General features: G+C 68.1%; 3 protein-coding genes across 3 annotated transcripts; all 3 read left to right on the top strand.

Moving 5' to 3' along the window:
* Positions 1-473: 473 nt before the first annotated feature.
* GHDC (GH3 domain containing) lies at positions 474-3,228 on the top strand. The gene is made up of 8 exons (XM_054176802.1): positions 474-731; positions 813-943; positions 1,056-1,632; positions 1,855-2,038; positions 2,137-2,208; positions 2,317-2,450; positions 2,583-2,671; positions 2,914-3,228. Exons 1-8 carry the CDS (start codon positions 506-508, stop codon positions 3,112-3,114), a joined length of 1,614 nt encoding a protein of 537 aa, XP_054032777.1. The 5' UTR covers positions 474-505; the 3' UTR covers positions 3,115-3,228.
* Positions 3,229-4,888: 1,660 nt separating this feature from the next.
* Positions 4,889-16,811, top strand: LOC104309592 (inactive phospholipase C-like protein 2). Its single transcript, XM_054176700.1, has 6 exons — positions 4,889-5,093; positions 9,960-12,449; positions 12,647-12,850; positions 13,183-13,258; positions 14,813-14,922; positions 15,128-16,811. The coding sequence occupies exons 1-6, from the start codon at positions 4,911-4,913 to the stop codon at positions 15,311-15,313; spliced, it is 3,249 nt and encodes a 1,082-aa protein (XP_054032675.1). The 5' UTR covers positions 4,889-4,910; the 3' UTR covers positions 15,314-16,811.
* A 313-nt stretch (positions 16,812-17,124) lies between these two features.
* On the top strand, positions 17,125-17,621 carry HCRT (hypocretin neuropeptide precursor; the record flags this gene model as incomplete). The annotated part of the gene is made up of 1 exon (XM_054176591.1): positions 17,125-17,621. A coding segment is annotated over one exon (465 nt), but the record flags the coding sequence as incomplete, so codon positions are not given.
* Between the last annotated feature and the right edge of the window lie 780 nt (positions 17,622-18,401).

The raw sequence follows: 18,401 nt of genomic DNA on the forward strand, positions 1-18,401 counted from the left end.
AGGGAGGGGGCACGGGGACGCCATGCTCTCCCATCTAGGGATGATGCAGAGCAGGTGAGGAGGGCGCGGATCCGCGTCTTCACCTCTCCCCAGGGCAGAGGGGCGAGCAGAGGGTAGCCCCCGGCAGCCGGCCCTGGGGGGTGGGGCTGGGGGCGTTCTCCTGGGCAAAAAAGCGAAGAGCAGCCAAATTGCGCCGGTTTGTAAAGCAGGGCCGTGGGAATCGGAGGGGTTTGCTCTTGGCCTTGAATCGCGTCTCGGGGGGGCCGGGGCCGCGCCGGCTGCTTTGTGGAAAGGAGAAGACGAAAATGAAGCGAGGCGGGGCCGGGAGCGGGGCCGGGGCCGGGGCCGGGGGCGGGAGCGGGCCCGGGGCCGTCGCGGTCATTTTTCGTCATTTCTGCCGGAGGCGGAATCGCCGCGGGGAAAGCCCGAGACGGTGCCCCGTGGGCGAGGCGGGTCCCGGTGCCCGTGTCCCTGCTGGGGGGCGGCGGTCGCGCTGCGCTCCGGGATGCTGGTGGCGGTGGCAGCTGTGGTGGCCGTGATCCTGGCCCTGGCCCTGGCCCTGGCCCTGGCCCTGGCCCTCCTCGCCCCCGCCCTGCGGCACCGGTTGGTCCTTTCCGCGCTGCACCACGCCGCGGGCCGGTACCGGCGGCGGCTGTCGCTGCTGGGCAGCGAGGTGGGGCTGAGCCAGGAGCGGCGGCTGCGGCGGCTGCTGCCCCCCGGCACGGCCCGCGGTGAGGGGGGGCGATGGGATGGGGGTGGCGGGGGTTGTCCCGGGGATCCCCTCCCACCCTCACCTCGGTCCTCCCTCGCAGGCTCGGAGGCCTTTCGGGAGCGGCAGCCGCTGGGGCAGAGCTGCCCCGAGGGGGGGCTGGGGGAGCAGGTGCCCCCGCTGCACCCCTGGGCCCTGCTCCGCAGCTGCTGGGGCACGGACCCCCCTCTGCAGGTACGGGCACCGGGGACTAGGAGCAGCGCAGGCACTGCACACGGGGCGGGGTGGGGGGGAGGGTGGAGAGGGGGAGGCGGTGTCCCACTGACCCCTGCCCCTTTTCGCACAGGGGTCCCTGCTCTACCTCGATGTCCTCCGTGCCACCTTCCCGCAGGCGCTAGCTCCCCAGGGCATGGCCCTTCTCTCCTGGGCACCCAGCGGCCCCCTTGCCCCGGCGGGCTGGCCCCTGCCCACCCTGTACTGCACCCCAGACGAGGCGAGCACCCTGCCCTCGCGGGCTGCTGCCCTGCGGGTGCAGCTCCTCTTTGCCCTGCGGCAGCCTGCGCTGCGTGTGCTGGAGGCCGGGCTGGCAGCAGAGCTGCACGATGCCTTGGGCACGCTGCGCTCCGAGTGGCCTGCGCTGGCCCAGGACCTGGCACTGGGCAGGCTGAGCCCCCAGCCTGGGCTGCCTGAGGACGTGCGGGGCCGGCTGGAGGCGCTGCTGGCCCCCGACGCTGTCCGGGCAGCTGAGGTCCGGGCCGAGTGTGCCCAAGGATTCGAGGGCATCGTGCAGCGCCTGTGGCCGCAGCTGGAGGTGGTGGTGGTAGGGATGGCACATGGTGCTGAGAAGCTCTACCGTGATGCCCTCCACCAGGCTGACTGCAAGGGGATGCCCATTTACTGCCCCTTCTACCGGGCAGCAGGAGGTGAGTGTCCCCCTCATGGGGTCCACCAGGGCAGCTGCTGCTGTGTGGCAGCGCAAGCCCCCTGCCCCCGCAGCTGTGGGTTCCTCTTGGTGCCACATCTCTCCCTGGAGAACTTGCTTTGTGCTGGCACCAGCTGAGAAGCTCCCCCTGGGAAGGGAGTGAGGCTGCATGGGCAGGGAGGTCTGGGGGGGCTCATGCTGACCCGTGCTGCCCTCTGCCCAGCCCTGCTCGGCATGAACCTGTGGCCGGAGGAGCCGGTGCCCCGATTCCTGCTGTGCCCTGATTGGGCTTTCTGTGAGTTCCTGCCCTGCCCAGCCAAGGAGGATTCGCGGACGGTGCTGCTGGGGGAGCTCTGGGAGGGACGCGAGTACAGCCTGGTGCTGACGGCGCGGCCAGGGCAGTACAGGTGCCTTGTCCCTGCTGTGGTGGTCTGGGGGGAGCGCTGCCCGTCCGAGCCCCACGCACCCGGCATCGGCCCCCCTCACAATGCCCGTGCCCACGCAGGTGCCAGGCCGGAGAGGTGCTGAGGGTGACTGGCTTCCACCGGCAGTGTCCTGTGGTGGAGCCTGTGCGCAGGTGAGGACACTGCTGCCCCTCACCTCAGGGGGCCCTGTGCCGGGCAGGGTCCAGATGGGACGGTTCCAGTGGCACCCATGGCACAGAGCACCCGCCCTGGCACTGCAGGGACAGCCAGGTGCTGAGTGTGCGGGGTGAGAACATCCCCGAGGAGCGCTTCTGCCAGAGCCTGTGCCGTGCTGTGGGCATGTGGCCAGGTGCCCGCCTGGTCGACTACGTCTGTGTGGAGAGTGCCCTGCTGGGTGAGTGCCCCCAGAGCCGGCTGAGCCCCCCCGAGAGTGTGACCAGCACTTTGAGAGCCCTCCTGTGCTCTGCTCGGCCCCGGGTCCCCTGGGGCTGGGGGCAGCTGTAAGGGGCTGGTGGTGCTGCTGCAGGAGCCTCCTCAGGGGCCTCTGCCCCCCACTACGAAGTGTTCGTGGAGCTGCAAGGCCTGCGGGACCTGTCGGAGGCGCAGCGCTACAAGGTGAGTGGCACACAGGCTGTGCCCCCCTGCGTCACCAGCGCCGCGGTGCTGGCCTGGCAGCCTCTGTGCCGGCCTGGCAGCCTCTGTGCCGATGGAACATCACTGCGGGGGGGGAGCTGGGGGGGCATGGGCACAGCTCAGCCCTGCCCAGGGCCTGCAGCTGCTGGCAGAGCCCCGGGCACAGCAAGGGGGCTAGGCTGCTCTGCGGGGGCAGCTGGTGCCAAGCTGTCCTCTCTCTGCAGCTGGACCAATGTCTCCAGGAGGATTTCCCCATTTACAAATCCTTCCGCTTCAAGGGCAGCGTCGGGGCCCTGCGCCTGCACCTGCTGCGGGCCGGAGCCCTGCCCCGCCTGCGGGAGGCGCTGGGCTCTGCCCGCCCCATGCCCAGGGTCCTGCGGGAGGAGCGGCTGCTGCACCTTATCCAGAGCAACGTCGTCTCCTAGGGCAGCCCGGGGGGGGCGCGGCCCTCCCACCCTTGGGGTTTGCTTGGCACAGGGGCAGGGCCAAGCCCCTGGTGTGGGGCACAAGGGCAGGGGTGCTGAGTCCTGGAGCGTTTGGCTGAGTGGAGCAGATGGAAGCGGTGAGCCTGACCGTGCCCCTGCTCCGTAGTAGCCGCAGGTGCTGCTGGGCACCATGCTCAGTGGTGCCCTCAGGAATGGGGCAGGACCTGCAGCGCAGCCTAGCCCTGAGGCAGACCCCGGGCACTCACCAGCAGCCCTGGCCCCTTACCAGGCTCTTGGGCATGGAGTGGGGCCACAGACACTGATGAGTGTCCTGGGGCTGCTGGGTCCTGCCACCAGTGGCCATGGCTCACCCCACCTTGCCCAGTGCCTTAACAGTGCCCACAGGCAGCCGCAGCACAGCAAGTGCCCAGCTGTCCCGAGGGACACTTCGGCCACCGCAGTCCGTGTGGAGGGGACAGCAGAGACCTCCCCGGAGCAGCAGCAGAGCATGGAGCACACACAGGAGCTCGGCTCAGCCCCACACTGCGCTCTGGGCCTGTGGCATTTTGTCCTGTGGCAGGGATGCCGCGGGCAGGCGCTGGCTGCCATGAAGCAGACCCTCTGCCTGGCTCCAGCGAGGGCTGCTGTGGGTCTTTAACCCCCCGGGATCCAGCTAGGAGGATTCTCTCCCGAGCCAAGGGCAGGAGCTGGGGGCGGGGGGGGGATTTTTAATGCCATTATTTTTAATCCTCATTAAAGCCATTTCTTGATGACAGCCCTGACTGTGCTCTGGGGGCTGGGAAGCTGCTGTTCTCTGCTCGGGGGTCCTGGGGAAGGGGCAGCTATGAATATTTAACCAGTCCGGGTGAGTTGAGGCTCTGGGAGCGTCTGGCTGTTGGTGCCAGTGAGGCACCGGGACCCGGGCACAAGGACCGGCCTTGGTCTCTCTGCTCCTTGTTTATCTGAGGGGCAGTGAGGGGGGTGCGGGGGCAGCCTGCTGAGCGGGCAGCTGCTCCCAGTGGGGGGTGGGCAGGGCTCCTGGCAGGGGACAGTGCTTGAACAAGGCCCACACAAAGTATCCTCCCCCAAAACTCTGCCGAGGATGGAAACCAGGCTGAGGTTCCTTCTCCCATCCCTGCTGGCAAAGTACTGGTGGGCTGCGGGTGGGGGCTTGCAGCTGGTGAGGGGGGGGATGCCAGTGGGGCTGCTGGACTCCATGCCCGTGCCAGGCGCCTCCACGGGCACACGCACCCCGGGGAAAGCCCCAAGCCCCGCACCCAGGAGAGCTGGGCTGGCCCTGGGGCTTCACAAGCGCCCCTGCCCCTGCCTGGCGACCGACCCGCTGGGGAGGGCCAGGGTGCAGGCTTGGCTTGAGAGCAAGGCTCGTTTCGGGTACCAGGCTAGAGGTGCCAAGACTGCAGGGCGTAGGTTGGGTCTGGGTGCCAGGCTGTGGGGTGCAGGTCGGTTTGGGTACCAGGCTGCGAGGTGCTGGCTTGGCCGGGGTCCCAGCGGGATATCAGCTGCGGGGCTGGGCGGAGGCCGTGAGACGCCGAGCGGCGGGAGGTGCCGGTGCTCGGTCCCCGGTGTCCGTTCCCCTCCCCTCCGCTGCAGCCCGGGGCGGGGGGGCCGCGGCCGTCCCCACCCGCGTCCCCGCCCCCGGCCCGGCCCGGCCCCTCCTCCCGGCCGCGCCGCCTCCCGCCCGCTCCGCCACTGAGCCCGCAGCGGCGGCGGCGGCGGGCGCAGGCTCCGGGGGCGCCCGGGGCCCCGCGGCGGCCGCTGCCCTGACGCCGCGGGGGATGGCGGAGGGGCCCCGGGGCGCCCCGCCACCGGGCTCGCCCCGCCCCGCCGCGCCGCTGCCCAACGGGCCCCGCGGTGGCGGCGGCGGCGGCAGCCCCGGGTCGGGCTCGGGCAGCAGCAGCCGCGAGGACTCGGTGGAGCGGAGCCCCGCGCCCGCCGCGCCCCGGGCCAGCATCATGAAGGTGAGAGCTCCGCATCGGCCGCGCACCGGGCCCGGCCCCGGCCCCTCCCGGCCTCCCGGGACCGTCGAGCCGTGCCCCTCCCCGGGAGCTGAGCGTCCCCCGGCCCCGGAGCCAGCGGCCACCGGCCCTGCCAGCCCCGCCGTGCCCGCTGTGCCCGCTGTCCTTCGGGCTCCCGCCGTGCCCAAGGGCCACTGCAGCCCCGGGTGGGTGCTCGGGCGTCGCCTGCCCGGCCAGGCGCGGGGTTTGCCCTGCACTTGCCGGGGCTGCTCTTGCCGGGGCTGGCACCGCGTCCCCGCGCCCTGCCCGGCACCGTTGGTCCCCAAGGGCAAAGCCTGGCGCAGGCGTCGTGCTCGGCTGGGCCAGGCCTGTCCTCGTCGCGTGGTCGTTGATGGCCCCATCACTGTCCCCACGGGTCCGCTGTGTGGCCGTGGGAATCACCCTGCAGCATCGCCCTGTCCTGCTCAGGGCACCCACGGCTGCCACTAAGGGGATGCCTGCTCCTGGCTCCCGGGCACCTCTCGCTTGCCCGAGCTCCCTGCAAGGCTCTGAGCCTTGGGCCCGCCCGTTCTGCTCATGATCTAGCTGGGGGCCCCCGGTGGAGTTGTGAGCCAGGGAGGGTCTCTGGGGGTCTCCCAGGCGGGTGGGCAGGGGGTCACGTGTGTGCTCTCCTAAATGAGCGCCGCTAATTGCCCTGCTCGGTGCTCGCTGACACAATGGTCGTGACCGCCTGGGGCCCGCCCCCCCCCCGCCCCCCCCGCCCCGGCTCCCGCAGCCGGTTTCCCGGTGTGAGGGCTGTTCCCATGGTGCCGACCCTGCCACGATCTTCTGCTCCCAGGACCTGGTTCCTTGGGCAGAGGCGTTGGCCCCACCTCCGGGTGGCACAGGGAATCTTGTGCCCCTTCCTGGGCTCCCGCTGCAAACTGCTGTGGAGTGACTGGTGACAGCAGGAGACCTCCCGGTGCTCCCTTGCAGCCAAGGCCGGTGCCAGGGCACCATCTGCGCCTGCTTCCCCTGGGGACCTTGCCGAGGTCTGCCCAGGGCCACACAGCTCGCCACCCATCTCTGCCCAGGGGAACCGCAGGCAGGAGGTGAACCCCTCTCGTGACCCCGGGCTGGGCACATCCCTGGCACCGCCGTGCGTCACCGCGGGATTTGCCTTCACGTGAGGGTTGGGTGGCCCAGGGCCAGCGCCGGTGGGGAGGGTGCTGGAGGAGGTCAGACTCGGACAATGTCCCCAGCCTGTGCTGGTCCATCCTGCATTTCCGAGTCCATCAAGGGCTTGATCCTGCCCTGGTGCTGGAGGGTTGCAGGTCCCGAATGGGTTCCCTAGGCTGAGGCTGTCTATACCTGATGGTGCTGAGCACCTCCATGGGCTGAGGCTGGCTGGCAATCGAGGGACAGGGAGCTGACCTGCTGCCCATGGCACTGTGCAGGCACTGACTGCCCATGCCATGCTCCTCGTACCCTTGCAGGCATCCTGCTGCCTTCTCAGCAAAGCTCTCCTGTTCCTGAGTAGGTACAGGGGACCCTGTGCCACCTCCTCCACCGCCACTGGCTGAGACCCCTCTGTGCCTGGGCTCTCCCTGGCAGGAGGAGGGTGGCTTGTACCAACTCTGCACAGCAGTTGGGGAAAGGATCCGTGGTGACCCGCAGAAGGTCTGGGCCCCAACGAGCCCCAGCAGGACCTGGGGAGGAGCTGCCCAAGACCTAATCCCTGCGGGATGCTGAGACCGTTCCTGTGCTGTGGGATCTGTGGCTGCTTTGCTGCCCTCAGCTTGCTGTGGGTGGGAGTTGGGGGCTCATGCCCACAGTGCTCGTGTGGTGGCTGTGGGGCGGGGAAGGGACTTGGCACCGTGAGCCTGGCTACAGCTTGCAGTGAGGGCACGGAGGAGCCGGGGGCAGCAGGCAGGGGCTGGCTGCGGGAGGGGCAGGGGCGCATGTGGGAAGAGCTGCCGGCGCTGTTGTTTTTCGGGATTTCCAGGCGCGGCCGCGGGAGTGAAATGTGAAAGTGAATCACTGCTGGGCAGGGGCAGCCCGGGGCCGGCCCCGTGCCTGCCAGCGGGACCTGTGCCCTATTCGCTTCCCAAGCTGGAAGTGGAGGTAGCTGGAGGTCCGGTGAGCTGGGAGGAGGCTGGCATGAGACCGTGAGAGAGCTGGAGCTATTCCTCCCCGCTGCAGGAGGTGACCTCTCTTGTCCTGTCCCCCGTGCCCCTTCCTCATGCTGCGCTGGCCCCGGGAGCTCGGTGATGCCTCTGCGCTGGGCTCTGTCTCCACGGCCGCTCGCTGGGCAGTGGCAGCTGGTGCTGCGGGGAGTGAATGTGTCACTGCTGTCTTCTTGGCAGGGAACAAACGACGGCAGAAGAGCCCTGGCTGTGCCTGGCCTCCCACTACCTCCGCTCCAGCGCCGCCGGCTGCTGCTGCCTGCCGGCACCCCTGCTCGTGCTGCCCAGCCGGGGATGGGGCAGGGGGGAGACCCAGAGCCAGGGCAAACCATGGCGTGTCACGGTGAGGCTGGCAAGCAGCCCCCGGCTGAGACCCCAGGAGCCGGGTGGCGTTGCCGGGGCGGTAGCAGTCCTGCCGCCCTAGCTGGACAGCGGAGCTGTGGCCAGACCGAGCCGCCTCAGCCCCAGAGGCTTTCAGTTCCTCTGTCTGCTGCCATCACAAGCTGCTGCGCCGCGGGGAACCCCCGGGTCGGGCCTTGCGGGGGTGACGGGAAGGGCGAGGAGGCCAATGGGCCCTTGCCCATCCCCGGTTGCTTGGCCGGGCGCGATGGCAGTCAGGTGGCGGCGGCGATTAGCGCGACCGCGCTCGGCAGGGCACTAATCGCCGCCGTAATTGGCTGAAGAGGTACTTAGCACATGCTCTAGATCCGGGCAGCTGCGCTCGGACGTGCCCTCCGTGCCCAGCCGGATGCCTGCGCTTGCCACTGGCATCATGGTTGGTGTGTCTTTCCTCCGTGGAGCTGGCATCTGTGGGTGTGATGTGTGCAGCAGCACTGGCAAGAGCTCTGCCTGCTCACTGCCAGCTGTGTGTGCCAGTCTGATGCCCTGCTGCTGCCGGAGCCCTGGGACCAGGGATGCTCCATGCTGCTGTGATCATGGGTGCCATGTCCTGCATCTGCTGCTGGCCTGCTTGTGGAGCTTTTGTGGCTCCTGCCTGCACCACTCCTGCCTGCACCCTGTGTGTGTTCCCAGGCTCAGAGATCCACTGGGAAGTGCCCGTGCCAGGGAGCAGTGGATTTTCCCTGCGGGTGCCCAGTCTGGGTTGCATAACCAGAAGCATCTGTGGGCAGGAGGCTCCACAGGTCTGCCTGTGCCCGAAGGGCAGAGCCTGTGTGCCTGGGGTCTATGCTGCACATCTGCACCCCAGAGCACTGCAGCAGGCACCCCCCTGCCCTTCCCCATCCTGGGGCTGCGGGAGTCTGAGGGGAGAGTGTTGGGGGTGTTGCCCTGATCCGGGGCGAGGCCGTGCCACAGGGGTGGGCTGGGCTGGCTGTGGCAGGCGCAGCTGGAGGCAGGTCCCCGGTGCTGGGCGCACGCAGGCCCCCCGCCCGTGTTTCCTTTCCGGATGGATTTCCTGTTTTCGCCTCGGGGCTCGGTGCGGAGCCGCCCGGGGCTGGGGTGTGTCGGGGCAGGGAGCAGGTCTGCAGAGGTGCGGGGGGTCCTGCCCAGGGGTGAGGGCAGGCTGCTGTGGGTCCAACCATCACGCCCTGGGAGGTGAGGAGTGGGGCTCCCGGCAGTGGGGCGCTCAGACTGCTGCCCACGGGAAGCATCTGGTGGTTCTGCTCGTGCTGAGTCCTTCTCCGCTGGTGTGACCCACACTGAGCCCACGTCACCTGTCCCCTTGGCCCTTGGCCAGGGCTGCCTGGCTCCACACGGGCAGATCCAAAGCCTTCAGGGCCGTGCTCAACATGGGAGGTGTGGAAGCTCAGGGGGTGCTGAACTGGTCACCCCCTCTCCCTCAACCTGGGCAGCTGGGCAGGAGCTGCCCCTGCTGGAGCCACCAGGGATTAGAGGTGACTCACCATAATCTTGAAGAAGTGGATTAAATCCCTCCTGCTGCACTGCTTAATGAAATCCATCCCATAATATGCTCCCAGCCCTGCTGTTCCCCTTCATCCCCTGCCCCCTCCAGCCCTGTGGCTGCAGGATCTCCCTTCCCCGCCAAGGGGCAGGGCTGGCACAGGGGTATGGGCAGAGTGTGGGCACAGGGTGCAGGCAGTGGGCAGCCTGGACCCCCTGTGACCCTGCATGGGCAGCAGCAGCAGCTCTGTGGGATGAGGCCAGGAGCCTCACTCGCCCCCACTCTGTGGCAGTTGGGGGACCCTGTCTGGGGCTCCCTAGTAGCATCACCTTGGGATGCCCCAACCATGGTGCCCAGGGGCATGGCCTGTGCTCCTCCACAGAGGTGGGGCTGCTGTGGGCACAAGCTGGTCCTGCTGAGTGCCTGCTTTCCTCCAGTGTCCCCAGGCCAGGGACCATGCTGGGCTGGCCATGTGTGGCTCCAGGGTGGGTGAGCAGTGGGGAAGGATCCGGTGCAGGGCTGGGAGCAGGAAGGAAGGAAGGAAAGCAGAGTTAAAATAAACCAGGCAGCGAGTGTGGGGGAGGCCAGGGCTGGGGCTGGCCCCCAGCTTCCAGGGAGAGGATTGGACTGGGGCAAACTGGGATTCGTGTGGTGCTGGTGCAGCCTGGGGCACCATGCTGTGCATCAGGGCTGGGGTGGAGAGAGCAGGAAGGGGGCAGGAGCTGTCTGCCCTCTGCCCCCTTAGAACCATAGAACCATCTTGTCTGGAGGAGACCTCTGGGAGACCTTTAAGGTCTGCAGGCCCTGCTGTTAACCCAGCGCTGCCTTCTCCCGCCCTGGCAGGACGGCTCCCGGCAGCGGGCACCGCAGAAGAAGAAGACAGTGTCCTTCAGCACCATGCCCAACGACCGCAAGATCAACAGCACCGGCGCCTGCATCTCGCTGATGCTGGAGGGCTGCGAGCTGAAGAAGGTTCGCTCCAACTCGCGCATGTACAGCCGCTTCTTCGTGCTGGACGCCGACCTGCGCTCCCTGCGCTGGGAGCCCTCCAAGAAGGACTCGGAGAAGGCCAAGATCGAGATCAAGTCGGTGAAGGAGGTGCGTGTGGGCAAGAAGACGCCCGTGCTGCGCAGCAACGGCCTCTCCGACCAGTTCCCGGACGAGTGTGCCTTCTCCATCATCTACGGAGACAACTACGAGTCCCTGGACCTGGTGGCCAGCTCGGCCGAGGTGGTGAGCGCCTGGGTGATGGGGCTGCGGTACCTGGTGTCCTACGGCAAGCACAGCCCCGAGGCCCCCGGCACCGCCCACCCCAGCCTCCGCACCTCCTGGATCTCCTCCGTCTTCGACCTTGCTGACCTGGAGAAGTGCGGCCGCATCCCGGTGCCCCGAGCCGTGCAGCTGATCAAAGCGCTCAACCCAGGCATGAAGGCTTCCACCATCGAGCTGAAGTTCAAGGAGCTGCAGAAGGCCAACGAGTGTCCCGGCGCGGAGGTGGCCTGCGACCTCTTTGTGGAGGCCTACTGCGAGCTCTGCACCCGCCCTGAGATCTTCTTCCTGCTGGTGCAGTTCTCCAGCAACAAGGAGTACCTGGGCCTGAAGGACCTGCTGATGTTCCTGGAGGTGGAGCAGGGCATGGAGGGGGTGACGGAGGAGAAGTGCTTGGAGATCGTGGGCAAGTACGAGCCCTCCAAGGAGGGCCGGGAGAAAGGCTACCTGGCCATCGACGGCTTCACGCGGTACCTGCTGTCCGCCGACTGCTCCATCTTCGACCCGCAGCACCGCAAGGTGTGCCAGGACATGGCGCAGCCTCTCTCCCACTACTACATCAGCTCTGCCCACAGCACCTGCCTGCTGGAGGACAACTTCTGGGGCCGCTCGGACATCAGCGGCTACATCAGCGCCCTGGGGCTGGGCTGCCGCAGCATCGAGCTGGTGCTGTGGGACGGCCCCGAGGGGGAGCCTGTGGTCTACACCAGCCCCTCGGCCGCCTCCTGCGTGCCCTTCCGCACCGTGGTGGGGCTGATCGACCAGCAGGCCTTCGCCGCCTCTGCCTACCCCCTCATCCTCTGCCTGGTGGTGCGGTGCTCGGCCGCCCAGCAGCGCCTCGCCGCCCAGTGCCTGCGCAAGACGCTGGGGGACAAGCTGTACCTGGAGCCCCCCAACCCTGCCGCGTCCTACCTGCCCTCCCCAGAGCAGCTCAAGGGCCGCATCCTCATCAAGGGCAAGAAGCTGCCGCCCGGCTGCGAGGACAGCGAGGGGGAGGTGTCCGACGAGGAGGAAGGCTGGGAGCTGGCGCGGCGGCTGGGCCAGGAGGACCGGGAGGCTCCGGAGGGGGGTGGCCCGCGGCGGGTGCGCCTCAGCCGGGAGCTCTCGGAGCTGGTGAGCCTCTGCCAGGCTGTCCCCTTCCAGGACTTCGAGAGCTCGCGGCGCGGGCAGCGCTACTGGGAGATGTGCTCCTTCAGCGAGGTGGAGGCAGGGCGCTTCGCCAACGAGTGTCCTGCCGAGCTGGTCAGCTACAACAAGCGGTTCCTCTCCCGCGTCTACCCCAGCCCCATGCGCATCGACGCCAGCAACATGAACCCCCAGGACTTCTGGAAGTGCGGCTGCCAGATGGTAGCCATGAACTACCAGACGCCAGGGCTCATGATGGACCTGAACGCAGGCTGGTTCCGGCAGAACGGAGCCTGCGGCTACGTGCTCCGCCCTGCCATCATGCGGGAGGAGGTCTCCTACTTCAGTGCCAACGCCAAGGACTCCTTGCCCGGGGTGCCCGCCCAGCTCCTTCACCTCAAGGTGATCAGTGGGCAGAACCTGCCGAAGCCCAAGGGCTCGGGGGCCAAGGGGGAGGTGGTGGAGCCCTACGTCTGCGCCGAGATCCACGGCATCCCGGCTGACTGTGCCGAGCACCGCACCAAGACGGCGCTGCAGAGCGGGGACAACCCCATCTTCGACGAGAGCCTGGAGTTCCAGATCAACCTGCCCGAGCTGGCTGTGCTGCGCTTCGTCGTGCTGGACGACGACTACATCGGGGACGAGTTCATCGCCCAGTACACCATACCCTTCGAGTGCCTGCAGCCCGGCTACCGCCACGTCCCCCTCCAGTCCCTGGCCGGGGAGCCCCTGCCCCATGCCACCCTCTTCGTGCACGTGGCCATCACCGACCGCCGGGGGGGGGGCAAGGGGCACCGCCGGGGGCTGGCGGGCCGCCGGGGCCGCCGGGTGCGGGAGTACACCTCCACCAAGGCCACCGGCATCAAGGCCATCGATGAGGTCTTCCGGACGGCCACGCAGCCGCTGCGGGAGGCCACCGACCTGCGGGAGAACGTGCAGGTATGGAGCTTGCTGGGGCATGGGGGGCAGCCGGCTCCTGAAGGGGGGACCAGGGCAGGAGTGTGAGCAGCTCAGGTGGGTTCCCCTCTTCCTGGGGGATGTGCAGGAGAGAGCTTGGAAAACTGGGATGCTCCTGGTGGGGAGGGGTCTCTTGGGGGTCTTCCTGGGCTGAGTCTGACACCGGTCTCTGCCTGCAGAACGCTCTGGTGTCCTTCAAGGAGCTGTGTGGGCTGACACCGGCTGCCAACATGAAGCAGTGCATCCTGACCGTGGCCACGTGGCTGCTGCACAGCGACAGCACCCCCAGCGTCACCCTCAACCTGGCAGAGCAGTATCCCCCCATGGAGGCCCAGGGCCCCATCCCCGACCTGCTGCGCAAGGTCCTCACCGCCTATGAGACTGTAAGTGGGGCTTGGCTCCTGGCGGGGTTAGTGGCACCGGGAGCACCTCTCTGCCCAGGACAGGGCACCCCACGGACCCTGTCCTCTTGCCCACGCTGCCTGCACCCTGCGCTGGGGCCAGCTGGTGGCACAAATCCCATTAACCACCACAGCTGGAGCCACTTCCTTCCTTTGTGCTGGAGGGGCCCCGGGCGCTGGCCAGGCGCTGGTCACACCACACCTGGGCACATGCACTGTGGTGACGAGTGCCTGATGCCAGCTGCTGTGCCAGGGTGAGGGGCAGCTGCTGCCCAATGCTGCCCCTGCCAGGCTCACACTGCCCCTCTCCCCAGATGATCCAGACCAGCCGGACGCTGATCGAGTCGGCCGACGCCGTGTACGGCAAACTCATGCAGGCGCAGCAGGCAGGTGGGTCCTGGTGGGGCAGACGCAGCCCCAAGACCTGGGGGGCACATTCCTGGGGAGCTGCGTATGGGGGTGCTGTGCCTGGGCTGGGGGCACGCAGAGCTCAGTTCAGGGGTCTTGCATCAGGCTCCAGAACTGGGCACAGGCATGGCCAAGTGTGCTGAGATTTTTGGCTGGGCACCTGCATGGAGGAGGGCAAGAGGGCAGCTGAGGGCAAGGGGGCAGCTGTGTGCTGGGGCCAGAGTTCAGCAGCAGAGCAGCTGGGACCAGCTGGCTATGGGCCACGAGGCCCAGGTGCCACTGGGCCAAGGACTGCCTGTGCCAGGGCAGGGTGCAGGGCAGGTGGGCTCCAGGGGCTGTGCAGGAGGCAGAGGAGCGGAGGAGGCTGATGAGGAAGCAGGGAAGAGTCATTAGCTGCCGAACACCAGAATAAAATTAGCGGCAGAAATAACAGGCTGGGGCTGATGGCAGAAGTGGCAACTGACTGTGGTGACTTCCACAGCTCATGGCTGAACCCACACGGGCAGGTGCCAGCTCCCTGCCCTGCTCCCCACAGTCCTGCCCTGACCCCGGTGGCTGCCCAAGACGTGCTCGAGGCACGGACGAGCGGATCCTGCGGGCTGGATCCTGTGGGGATGCCTGGGGCACTGCCACCCCGCGGCTCCCTGTGGGGCTGGGAGAGCAGCCGCGAGCTGCAGGGGCCAGGAGGAGGTAGGGGCCCTGCTCTGCCCCCCCAGCTGGTACCAGCCTCGCTGCCAGCAGCCCTGTTTGTTCCCTGGAAATCTCCCCAAGCTCTTGGCTCCAGGCTCTGCCACTGCTGCCAGCCTTGGGGGAGTGACGGGGGGCGACCACAGCCTGTGGGGCCAGGATGCAGGCATGGGAGGGCTCTGCAGCCTCCTGTGCCACTCTGGCTGCTGGAGCTGCACTGCTGTGCTGGAGGGGTCTGGAGGGGCTCTAGGGCATGTGGGTACCACTGCTGCCTCTGCCCAGCCACTCATGGTTTGGGGGCTGTGACCCCCCATGCCCAGGGTGCTGCCTGGCCCTGCTTTGACCCTGGTTGCCCTGCAGACAAGCCCCTGTGGTGCCAGCATGGACCAGGTTCTGGGGGCCCGGGGGCTGGCAGCGGTGGGCACAGGGGTGGGGGCGTGCTGATTGACAGCCCGTGGGCGAGCAGGCTCGTGTGGGAGCCCTCGCGTGGGCCCGGAGCCGGTGCTGCGTCAGGAGGGGTAAATATAGCAGCGGCTCATGGGCGCATCACGTGCTGCATGCTGCGGGGGCTGCCCTGCCAGGGGGCCCAGCAGCCCTGCTCGGAGCCCCCCAGGTGGGCTGTGGTGTGCAAGAGTCACTCCTCTGCCCTTCGAGCCCCACAGCCTCCGGTGCCCCAAATCGCCAAGCGCTGGGGCCAAGCATGGTGCCAGTGCGGTGGGGGGTCCCTTGGCACAGAGGGAGCTCGGAGCTGCTGTGGCGATGGTGAGCCCACGCAGCCTGCACCCCCGTGCGGGGCGAAAGGCGTCCGTCCGGTTCGGCCCCGGTGCTGAGCAGTGCTGCCGCCCGCAGGCATGGACTTCCACAAGGAGCTGCACCGCATCGAGGCCAAGGAGGGGCTGCGGGGCCGCAAGCTGCAGAAGGCGCTGGAGAGCTTCGCCTGGAACATCACAGTCCTGAAGGTGAGGGGCGAGGGCTGCCAGCCCTGCCCTGCCCTGCCCTGCCCTGCCATGCTCCCCGGGGATGCTATGGGAGTGCTGGGGGTGGCACAGCCTCATTCGGGGGGGGGGAGCAGGCGGTGCCAGAGCCAGCGGGTGGTGGCTGTGGGGCAGCTGGTGCCCAGCACGGGGCCGGGGCAGCCCGGGACTGACGCCCGTCCCCGCGCAGGGCCAGGCTGACCTCCTCAAGCATGCCAAGGCCGAGGCGCTGGACAACCTCTGGCAGATCCACAACGCAGGGCAGTCCTGCGGCATCGGCAGGAACGGTTCGGCATCGCCGGAGTCCTCTCGGCTGCACGCAGCGCTGGAGCCCATCCCCGAGACGGATGGAGGGGGTGACACCGCATCCTGCTGAACCCGGCCGGGCGCCTGGGGACCTGGGCTGAGCACAGCCTGGCAGCAGGAGCCCCTTCCTGCCCACAGACGGGCACCCGGCTGCCCGCAGGCTCTGTGTGCGTGGAGGGACACACGGGGCTGGGCTCCGGTGCTCTGCCAAGGGGCAGCAGCAGGGAGGTTGGGAGGGAGGTCGCCTCTCCTGCTGGCCCCACCTCTTGCTCCTGGGTCCTCATCCATCCCCTGCCATCTGCTTCTGGAGCAAGCACCCTGCTGTGGGGCTGGCAGGGATGCTGGCACCTGGTGCCTGTGTGTGTGTGCCTGCTGTGCCAGACTCCTGCTGTAAAACCAGCCCGGGGCTGGACTCCTGGCCCCGTCCAGGGCCGTGGGTTTGCCTTCACTAGCCCCAGAGAAAACCTGCCTAGCAGGAAGGGTCCTAGCTGGTCCCTGGGTGCCAAGGGTCTGGGAGGCTCTGGGTTGCAGTAAGCTGGTGGGGGAGCACTGCCCGGGCAGCAGGTGTGGCTTCTGGTATCAGAGAAATGTTGAAGCTCATCCCCCAGGACAAGGGCTCTGTCCTCCAGGGTGAGGAGTCCCAGGGCAAGGTTTGGTCTGGGGTCAGACCTGGGCTGTGGCACAGCATAAAGAGTGTGAGACCCACCCTGGTGCCCTGCTGCTCCCTCCTGGTGTGGGGCCAGGTCAGGACGGGGTCACCAGAAGGGATGGGGAGCAGCAGTGGGGACGGGTGGCAGCATCCCTCCCTGGCACCAGCTGAGCACAGGGTGACAGCTCTCTCCACATCAGGGAGCTGTGCTCTGTGGGCACTCCTTTGTCGGGAGGTAATTAGCGTAATTAGCCTAATGGGGCCGTGCAGAGCGGACCCAGTGCTGTCCGGAGCAGACTGCCCAGCACTGACCTTCAGCCTCTTTGTGCCAGCCCAGTCGCGGAGCCCATGGGCAATTACAGCCTCATTAGTGCCACACGGCCCGGCCGCCGTGCCCGGCATCGAGCAGCCACACAAAGAGGAGCTGCAAATGAGGGGAAAGGCCTGGGCTGGTCTCCGAGCTACGGCCGCGCTGCGCCCGCGTCGCCCAGGAGCCATCTGCTGCCGCCTGCCCCTGAGGTATTTTTGGCAGCACCATTGTGCCAGGCCCTATAAAGCGGTGGCTGCGGTGGATGGCACAGGGCGCTGTGCTCTTGGCTGCCCGGCAGGATATGCCCCAGTACCACTCGACCACCTGAAGACCCCGGGAAGGATGGAGGTGCCCAGCGTCAAGGTGGGTCCAGGAGGGCAGCAAAGGGAAGGAATTTGGGAGGTGGGACCAGGGGTCTGGGGAGGTCTCCTTGGTCCTTCCCAAGGTTCCTTGCACTCGGGAAGCCCTCAGTGTGCATCTCCTCCCCAGGGTCCCCAGTGTGACAATCAGGGAGGTCTGTGTGGACCCCTCGGGAGGGCCCTGGCGCGTGGTGCCCATGGTGCTGCCCATGGGCGCTCCTGCCGTGGCACTGGGTGGCGATGGCAGGGCGTTTGCCACGGCTGCCCTGTCTCGGAGCGGGGCAGGCTGGTGAGGGCAGCCACACCTGGCTGCTGGGCACAGCATGGGTGGTGGCTGGGCCGGGGGGGTTGTGAGGAGCAGCATTCCCAGCTCCCTTGGAGTGTGCTGCCAGCTGTGCCAACAGTGATGCTCCAGGTACATTCCGGGTGTGGGGCTGGGAAGAGTGGCAGTGGACAGGGCAGACAGGAGCTGAGACACTGGCAGGCATGGCAGGAATGGGGAGCAGCCCTGGGGATGTATGGAACCCAACTCCTCCCTGGCAATCCCAGCTGCCTGGCACTAATGCTGCCCATTGCTCTGGCAGCTCCAGCGAGCTGCCTGCCTTCTGCTCCTGCTCCTGCTCTGCTCCCTGGCTGCTGCCCGCCAGAGTCTGCCTGAGTGCTGCCGGCAGAAGACCTGCTCCTGCCGCGTCTATGACCTCCTGCATGGCATGGGCAACCATGCAGCTGGTATCCTCACACTGGGCAAGAGGAAGAGCGTCCCTCCAGCCTTCCAGAGCCGTCTCTACCGCCTGCTGCACGGCTCTGGCAACCACGCTGCAGGCATCCTCACCATGGGCAAGCGCGGGAAGCTCCCTGGCACCGCCTGCCACGACGCATCAGGCTGCCCCGTGGGCATGGATGCCCAGCCGACGCCAGCGCTGCGAGGAGCTGATGCCAGCCCTGCCAGCCCCAGGGAGTGCCAGGGACACTCGGGGAAGGACCTGCCCAAGAGCCCAGCCCAGGGAGATGCCAAAAGTTTTTACTGAGTGGGGTGGGGCAGCGGGAGCAGGGAGGGGGCGCCTGGGGGGGTCAGACCCCGGGGCCGGTGTAAATAGCACTTTTCTGTACCTCCTCCTGGCAGAGCCCGCTGAGGGCACTGCGGGCACCGCTGGCCTTTTACAATAAATGGTAGCCCGATGTCACCTGGCTCTGCCTTCCTCCCTGGGAGGTGCGGGGGGGCGGCGCAGCTCTGCTCTGGGGCTGGCACCTTGCCCTGCGGTGCCTCGGCATGGGCTCAGCCGTGGTGCCTACGCCCGGGGTGCGCATGGGCACAGTAGGGGGGGTGCAGAACCGAGACTGGGGTGAACCAAGCCCTGTCCAGGAGACCAGGAGCAGGGGGCTTGCGAGGCCCCCTTCGAGGGCTCGGAGCGTTCCCCACCGCATCACCGGGGAGACTCCGGTAGCCCTCTTGGGGCTGCAGGTCTCTGATCTCCATCCCACCGCCCTCCCACCGCCCTGTCCCTACTCAGGGTGCTGGAGAGGGCTTCAACTGGGTCCTGGCATCCCTAGTTGCCCTTCGGGGGTCCTTTAGGGCACAGCTTTGCTCTGCAGCCCCCGGGCTGGGCTCACGTGGCTGATGCCGCCGGAGAAGCTGGGTCCTGCCCCCTCCCCTTCCTCGCTGGCCTGGAATTGCCGGTGCCTCCCGGTACTGGTACCGAGCAGGTGCTGCTAGGGCGAGTCCCGGCAGGGAGCGGGTCCCGGTGGGGCGGGTTCTACCCGCCCCGAGCGGGTGCCGGTGGCCGCCCGTGCTGAGGCCCCTCCCGCTGCCGGCGGCGCGCAGGGCCCGGAGCGGGGCGGG

The sequence above is a fragment of the Dryobates pubescens genome, chromosome 36, assembly GCF_014839835.1.
Source record: "Dryobates pubescens isolate bDryPub1 chromosome 36, bDryPub1.pri, whole genome shotgun sequence".
Classification (NCBI taxonomy): Eukaryota; Metazoa; Chordata; class Aves; order Piciformes; family Picidae; genus Dryobates; species Dryobates pubescens.

Excerpts from the sequence above, each read along its gene's own strand:
- GHDC (XM_054176802.1), top strand. The coding sequence starts at position 506 with ATGCTGGTGGCGGTGGCAGCTGTGGTGGCCGTGATCCTGGCCCTGGCC. Across the intron at positions 2,039-2,136 it reads GCGCGGCCAGGGCAGTACAG|GTGCCAGGCCGGAGAGGTGC; the intron begins GTGCCTTGTCCC and ends GTGCCCACGCAG. Across the intron at positions 2,209-2,316 it reads GTGGTGGAGCCTGTGCGCAG|GGACAGCCAGGTGCTGAGTG; the intron begins GTGAGGACACTG and ends CTGGCACTGCAG.
- LOC104309592 (XM_054176700.1), top strand. The coding sequence starts at position 4,911 with ATGGCGGAGGGGCCCCGGGGCGCCCCGCCACCGGGCTCGCCCCGCCCC. Across the intron at positions 12,450-12,646 it reads ACCTGCGGGAGAACGTGCAG|AACGCTCTGGTGTCCTTCAA; the intron begins GTATGGAGCTTG and ends CTCTGCCTGCAG. Across the intron at positions 12,851-13,182 it reads TCCTCACCGCCTATGAGACT|ATGATCCAGACCAGCCGGAC; the intron begins GTAAGTGGGGCT and ends CCCTCTCCCCAG.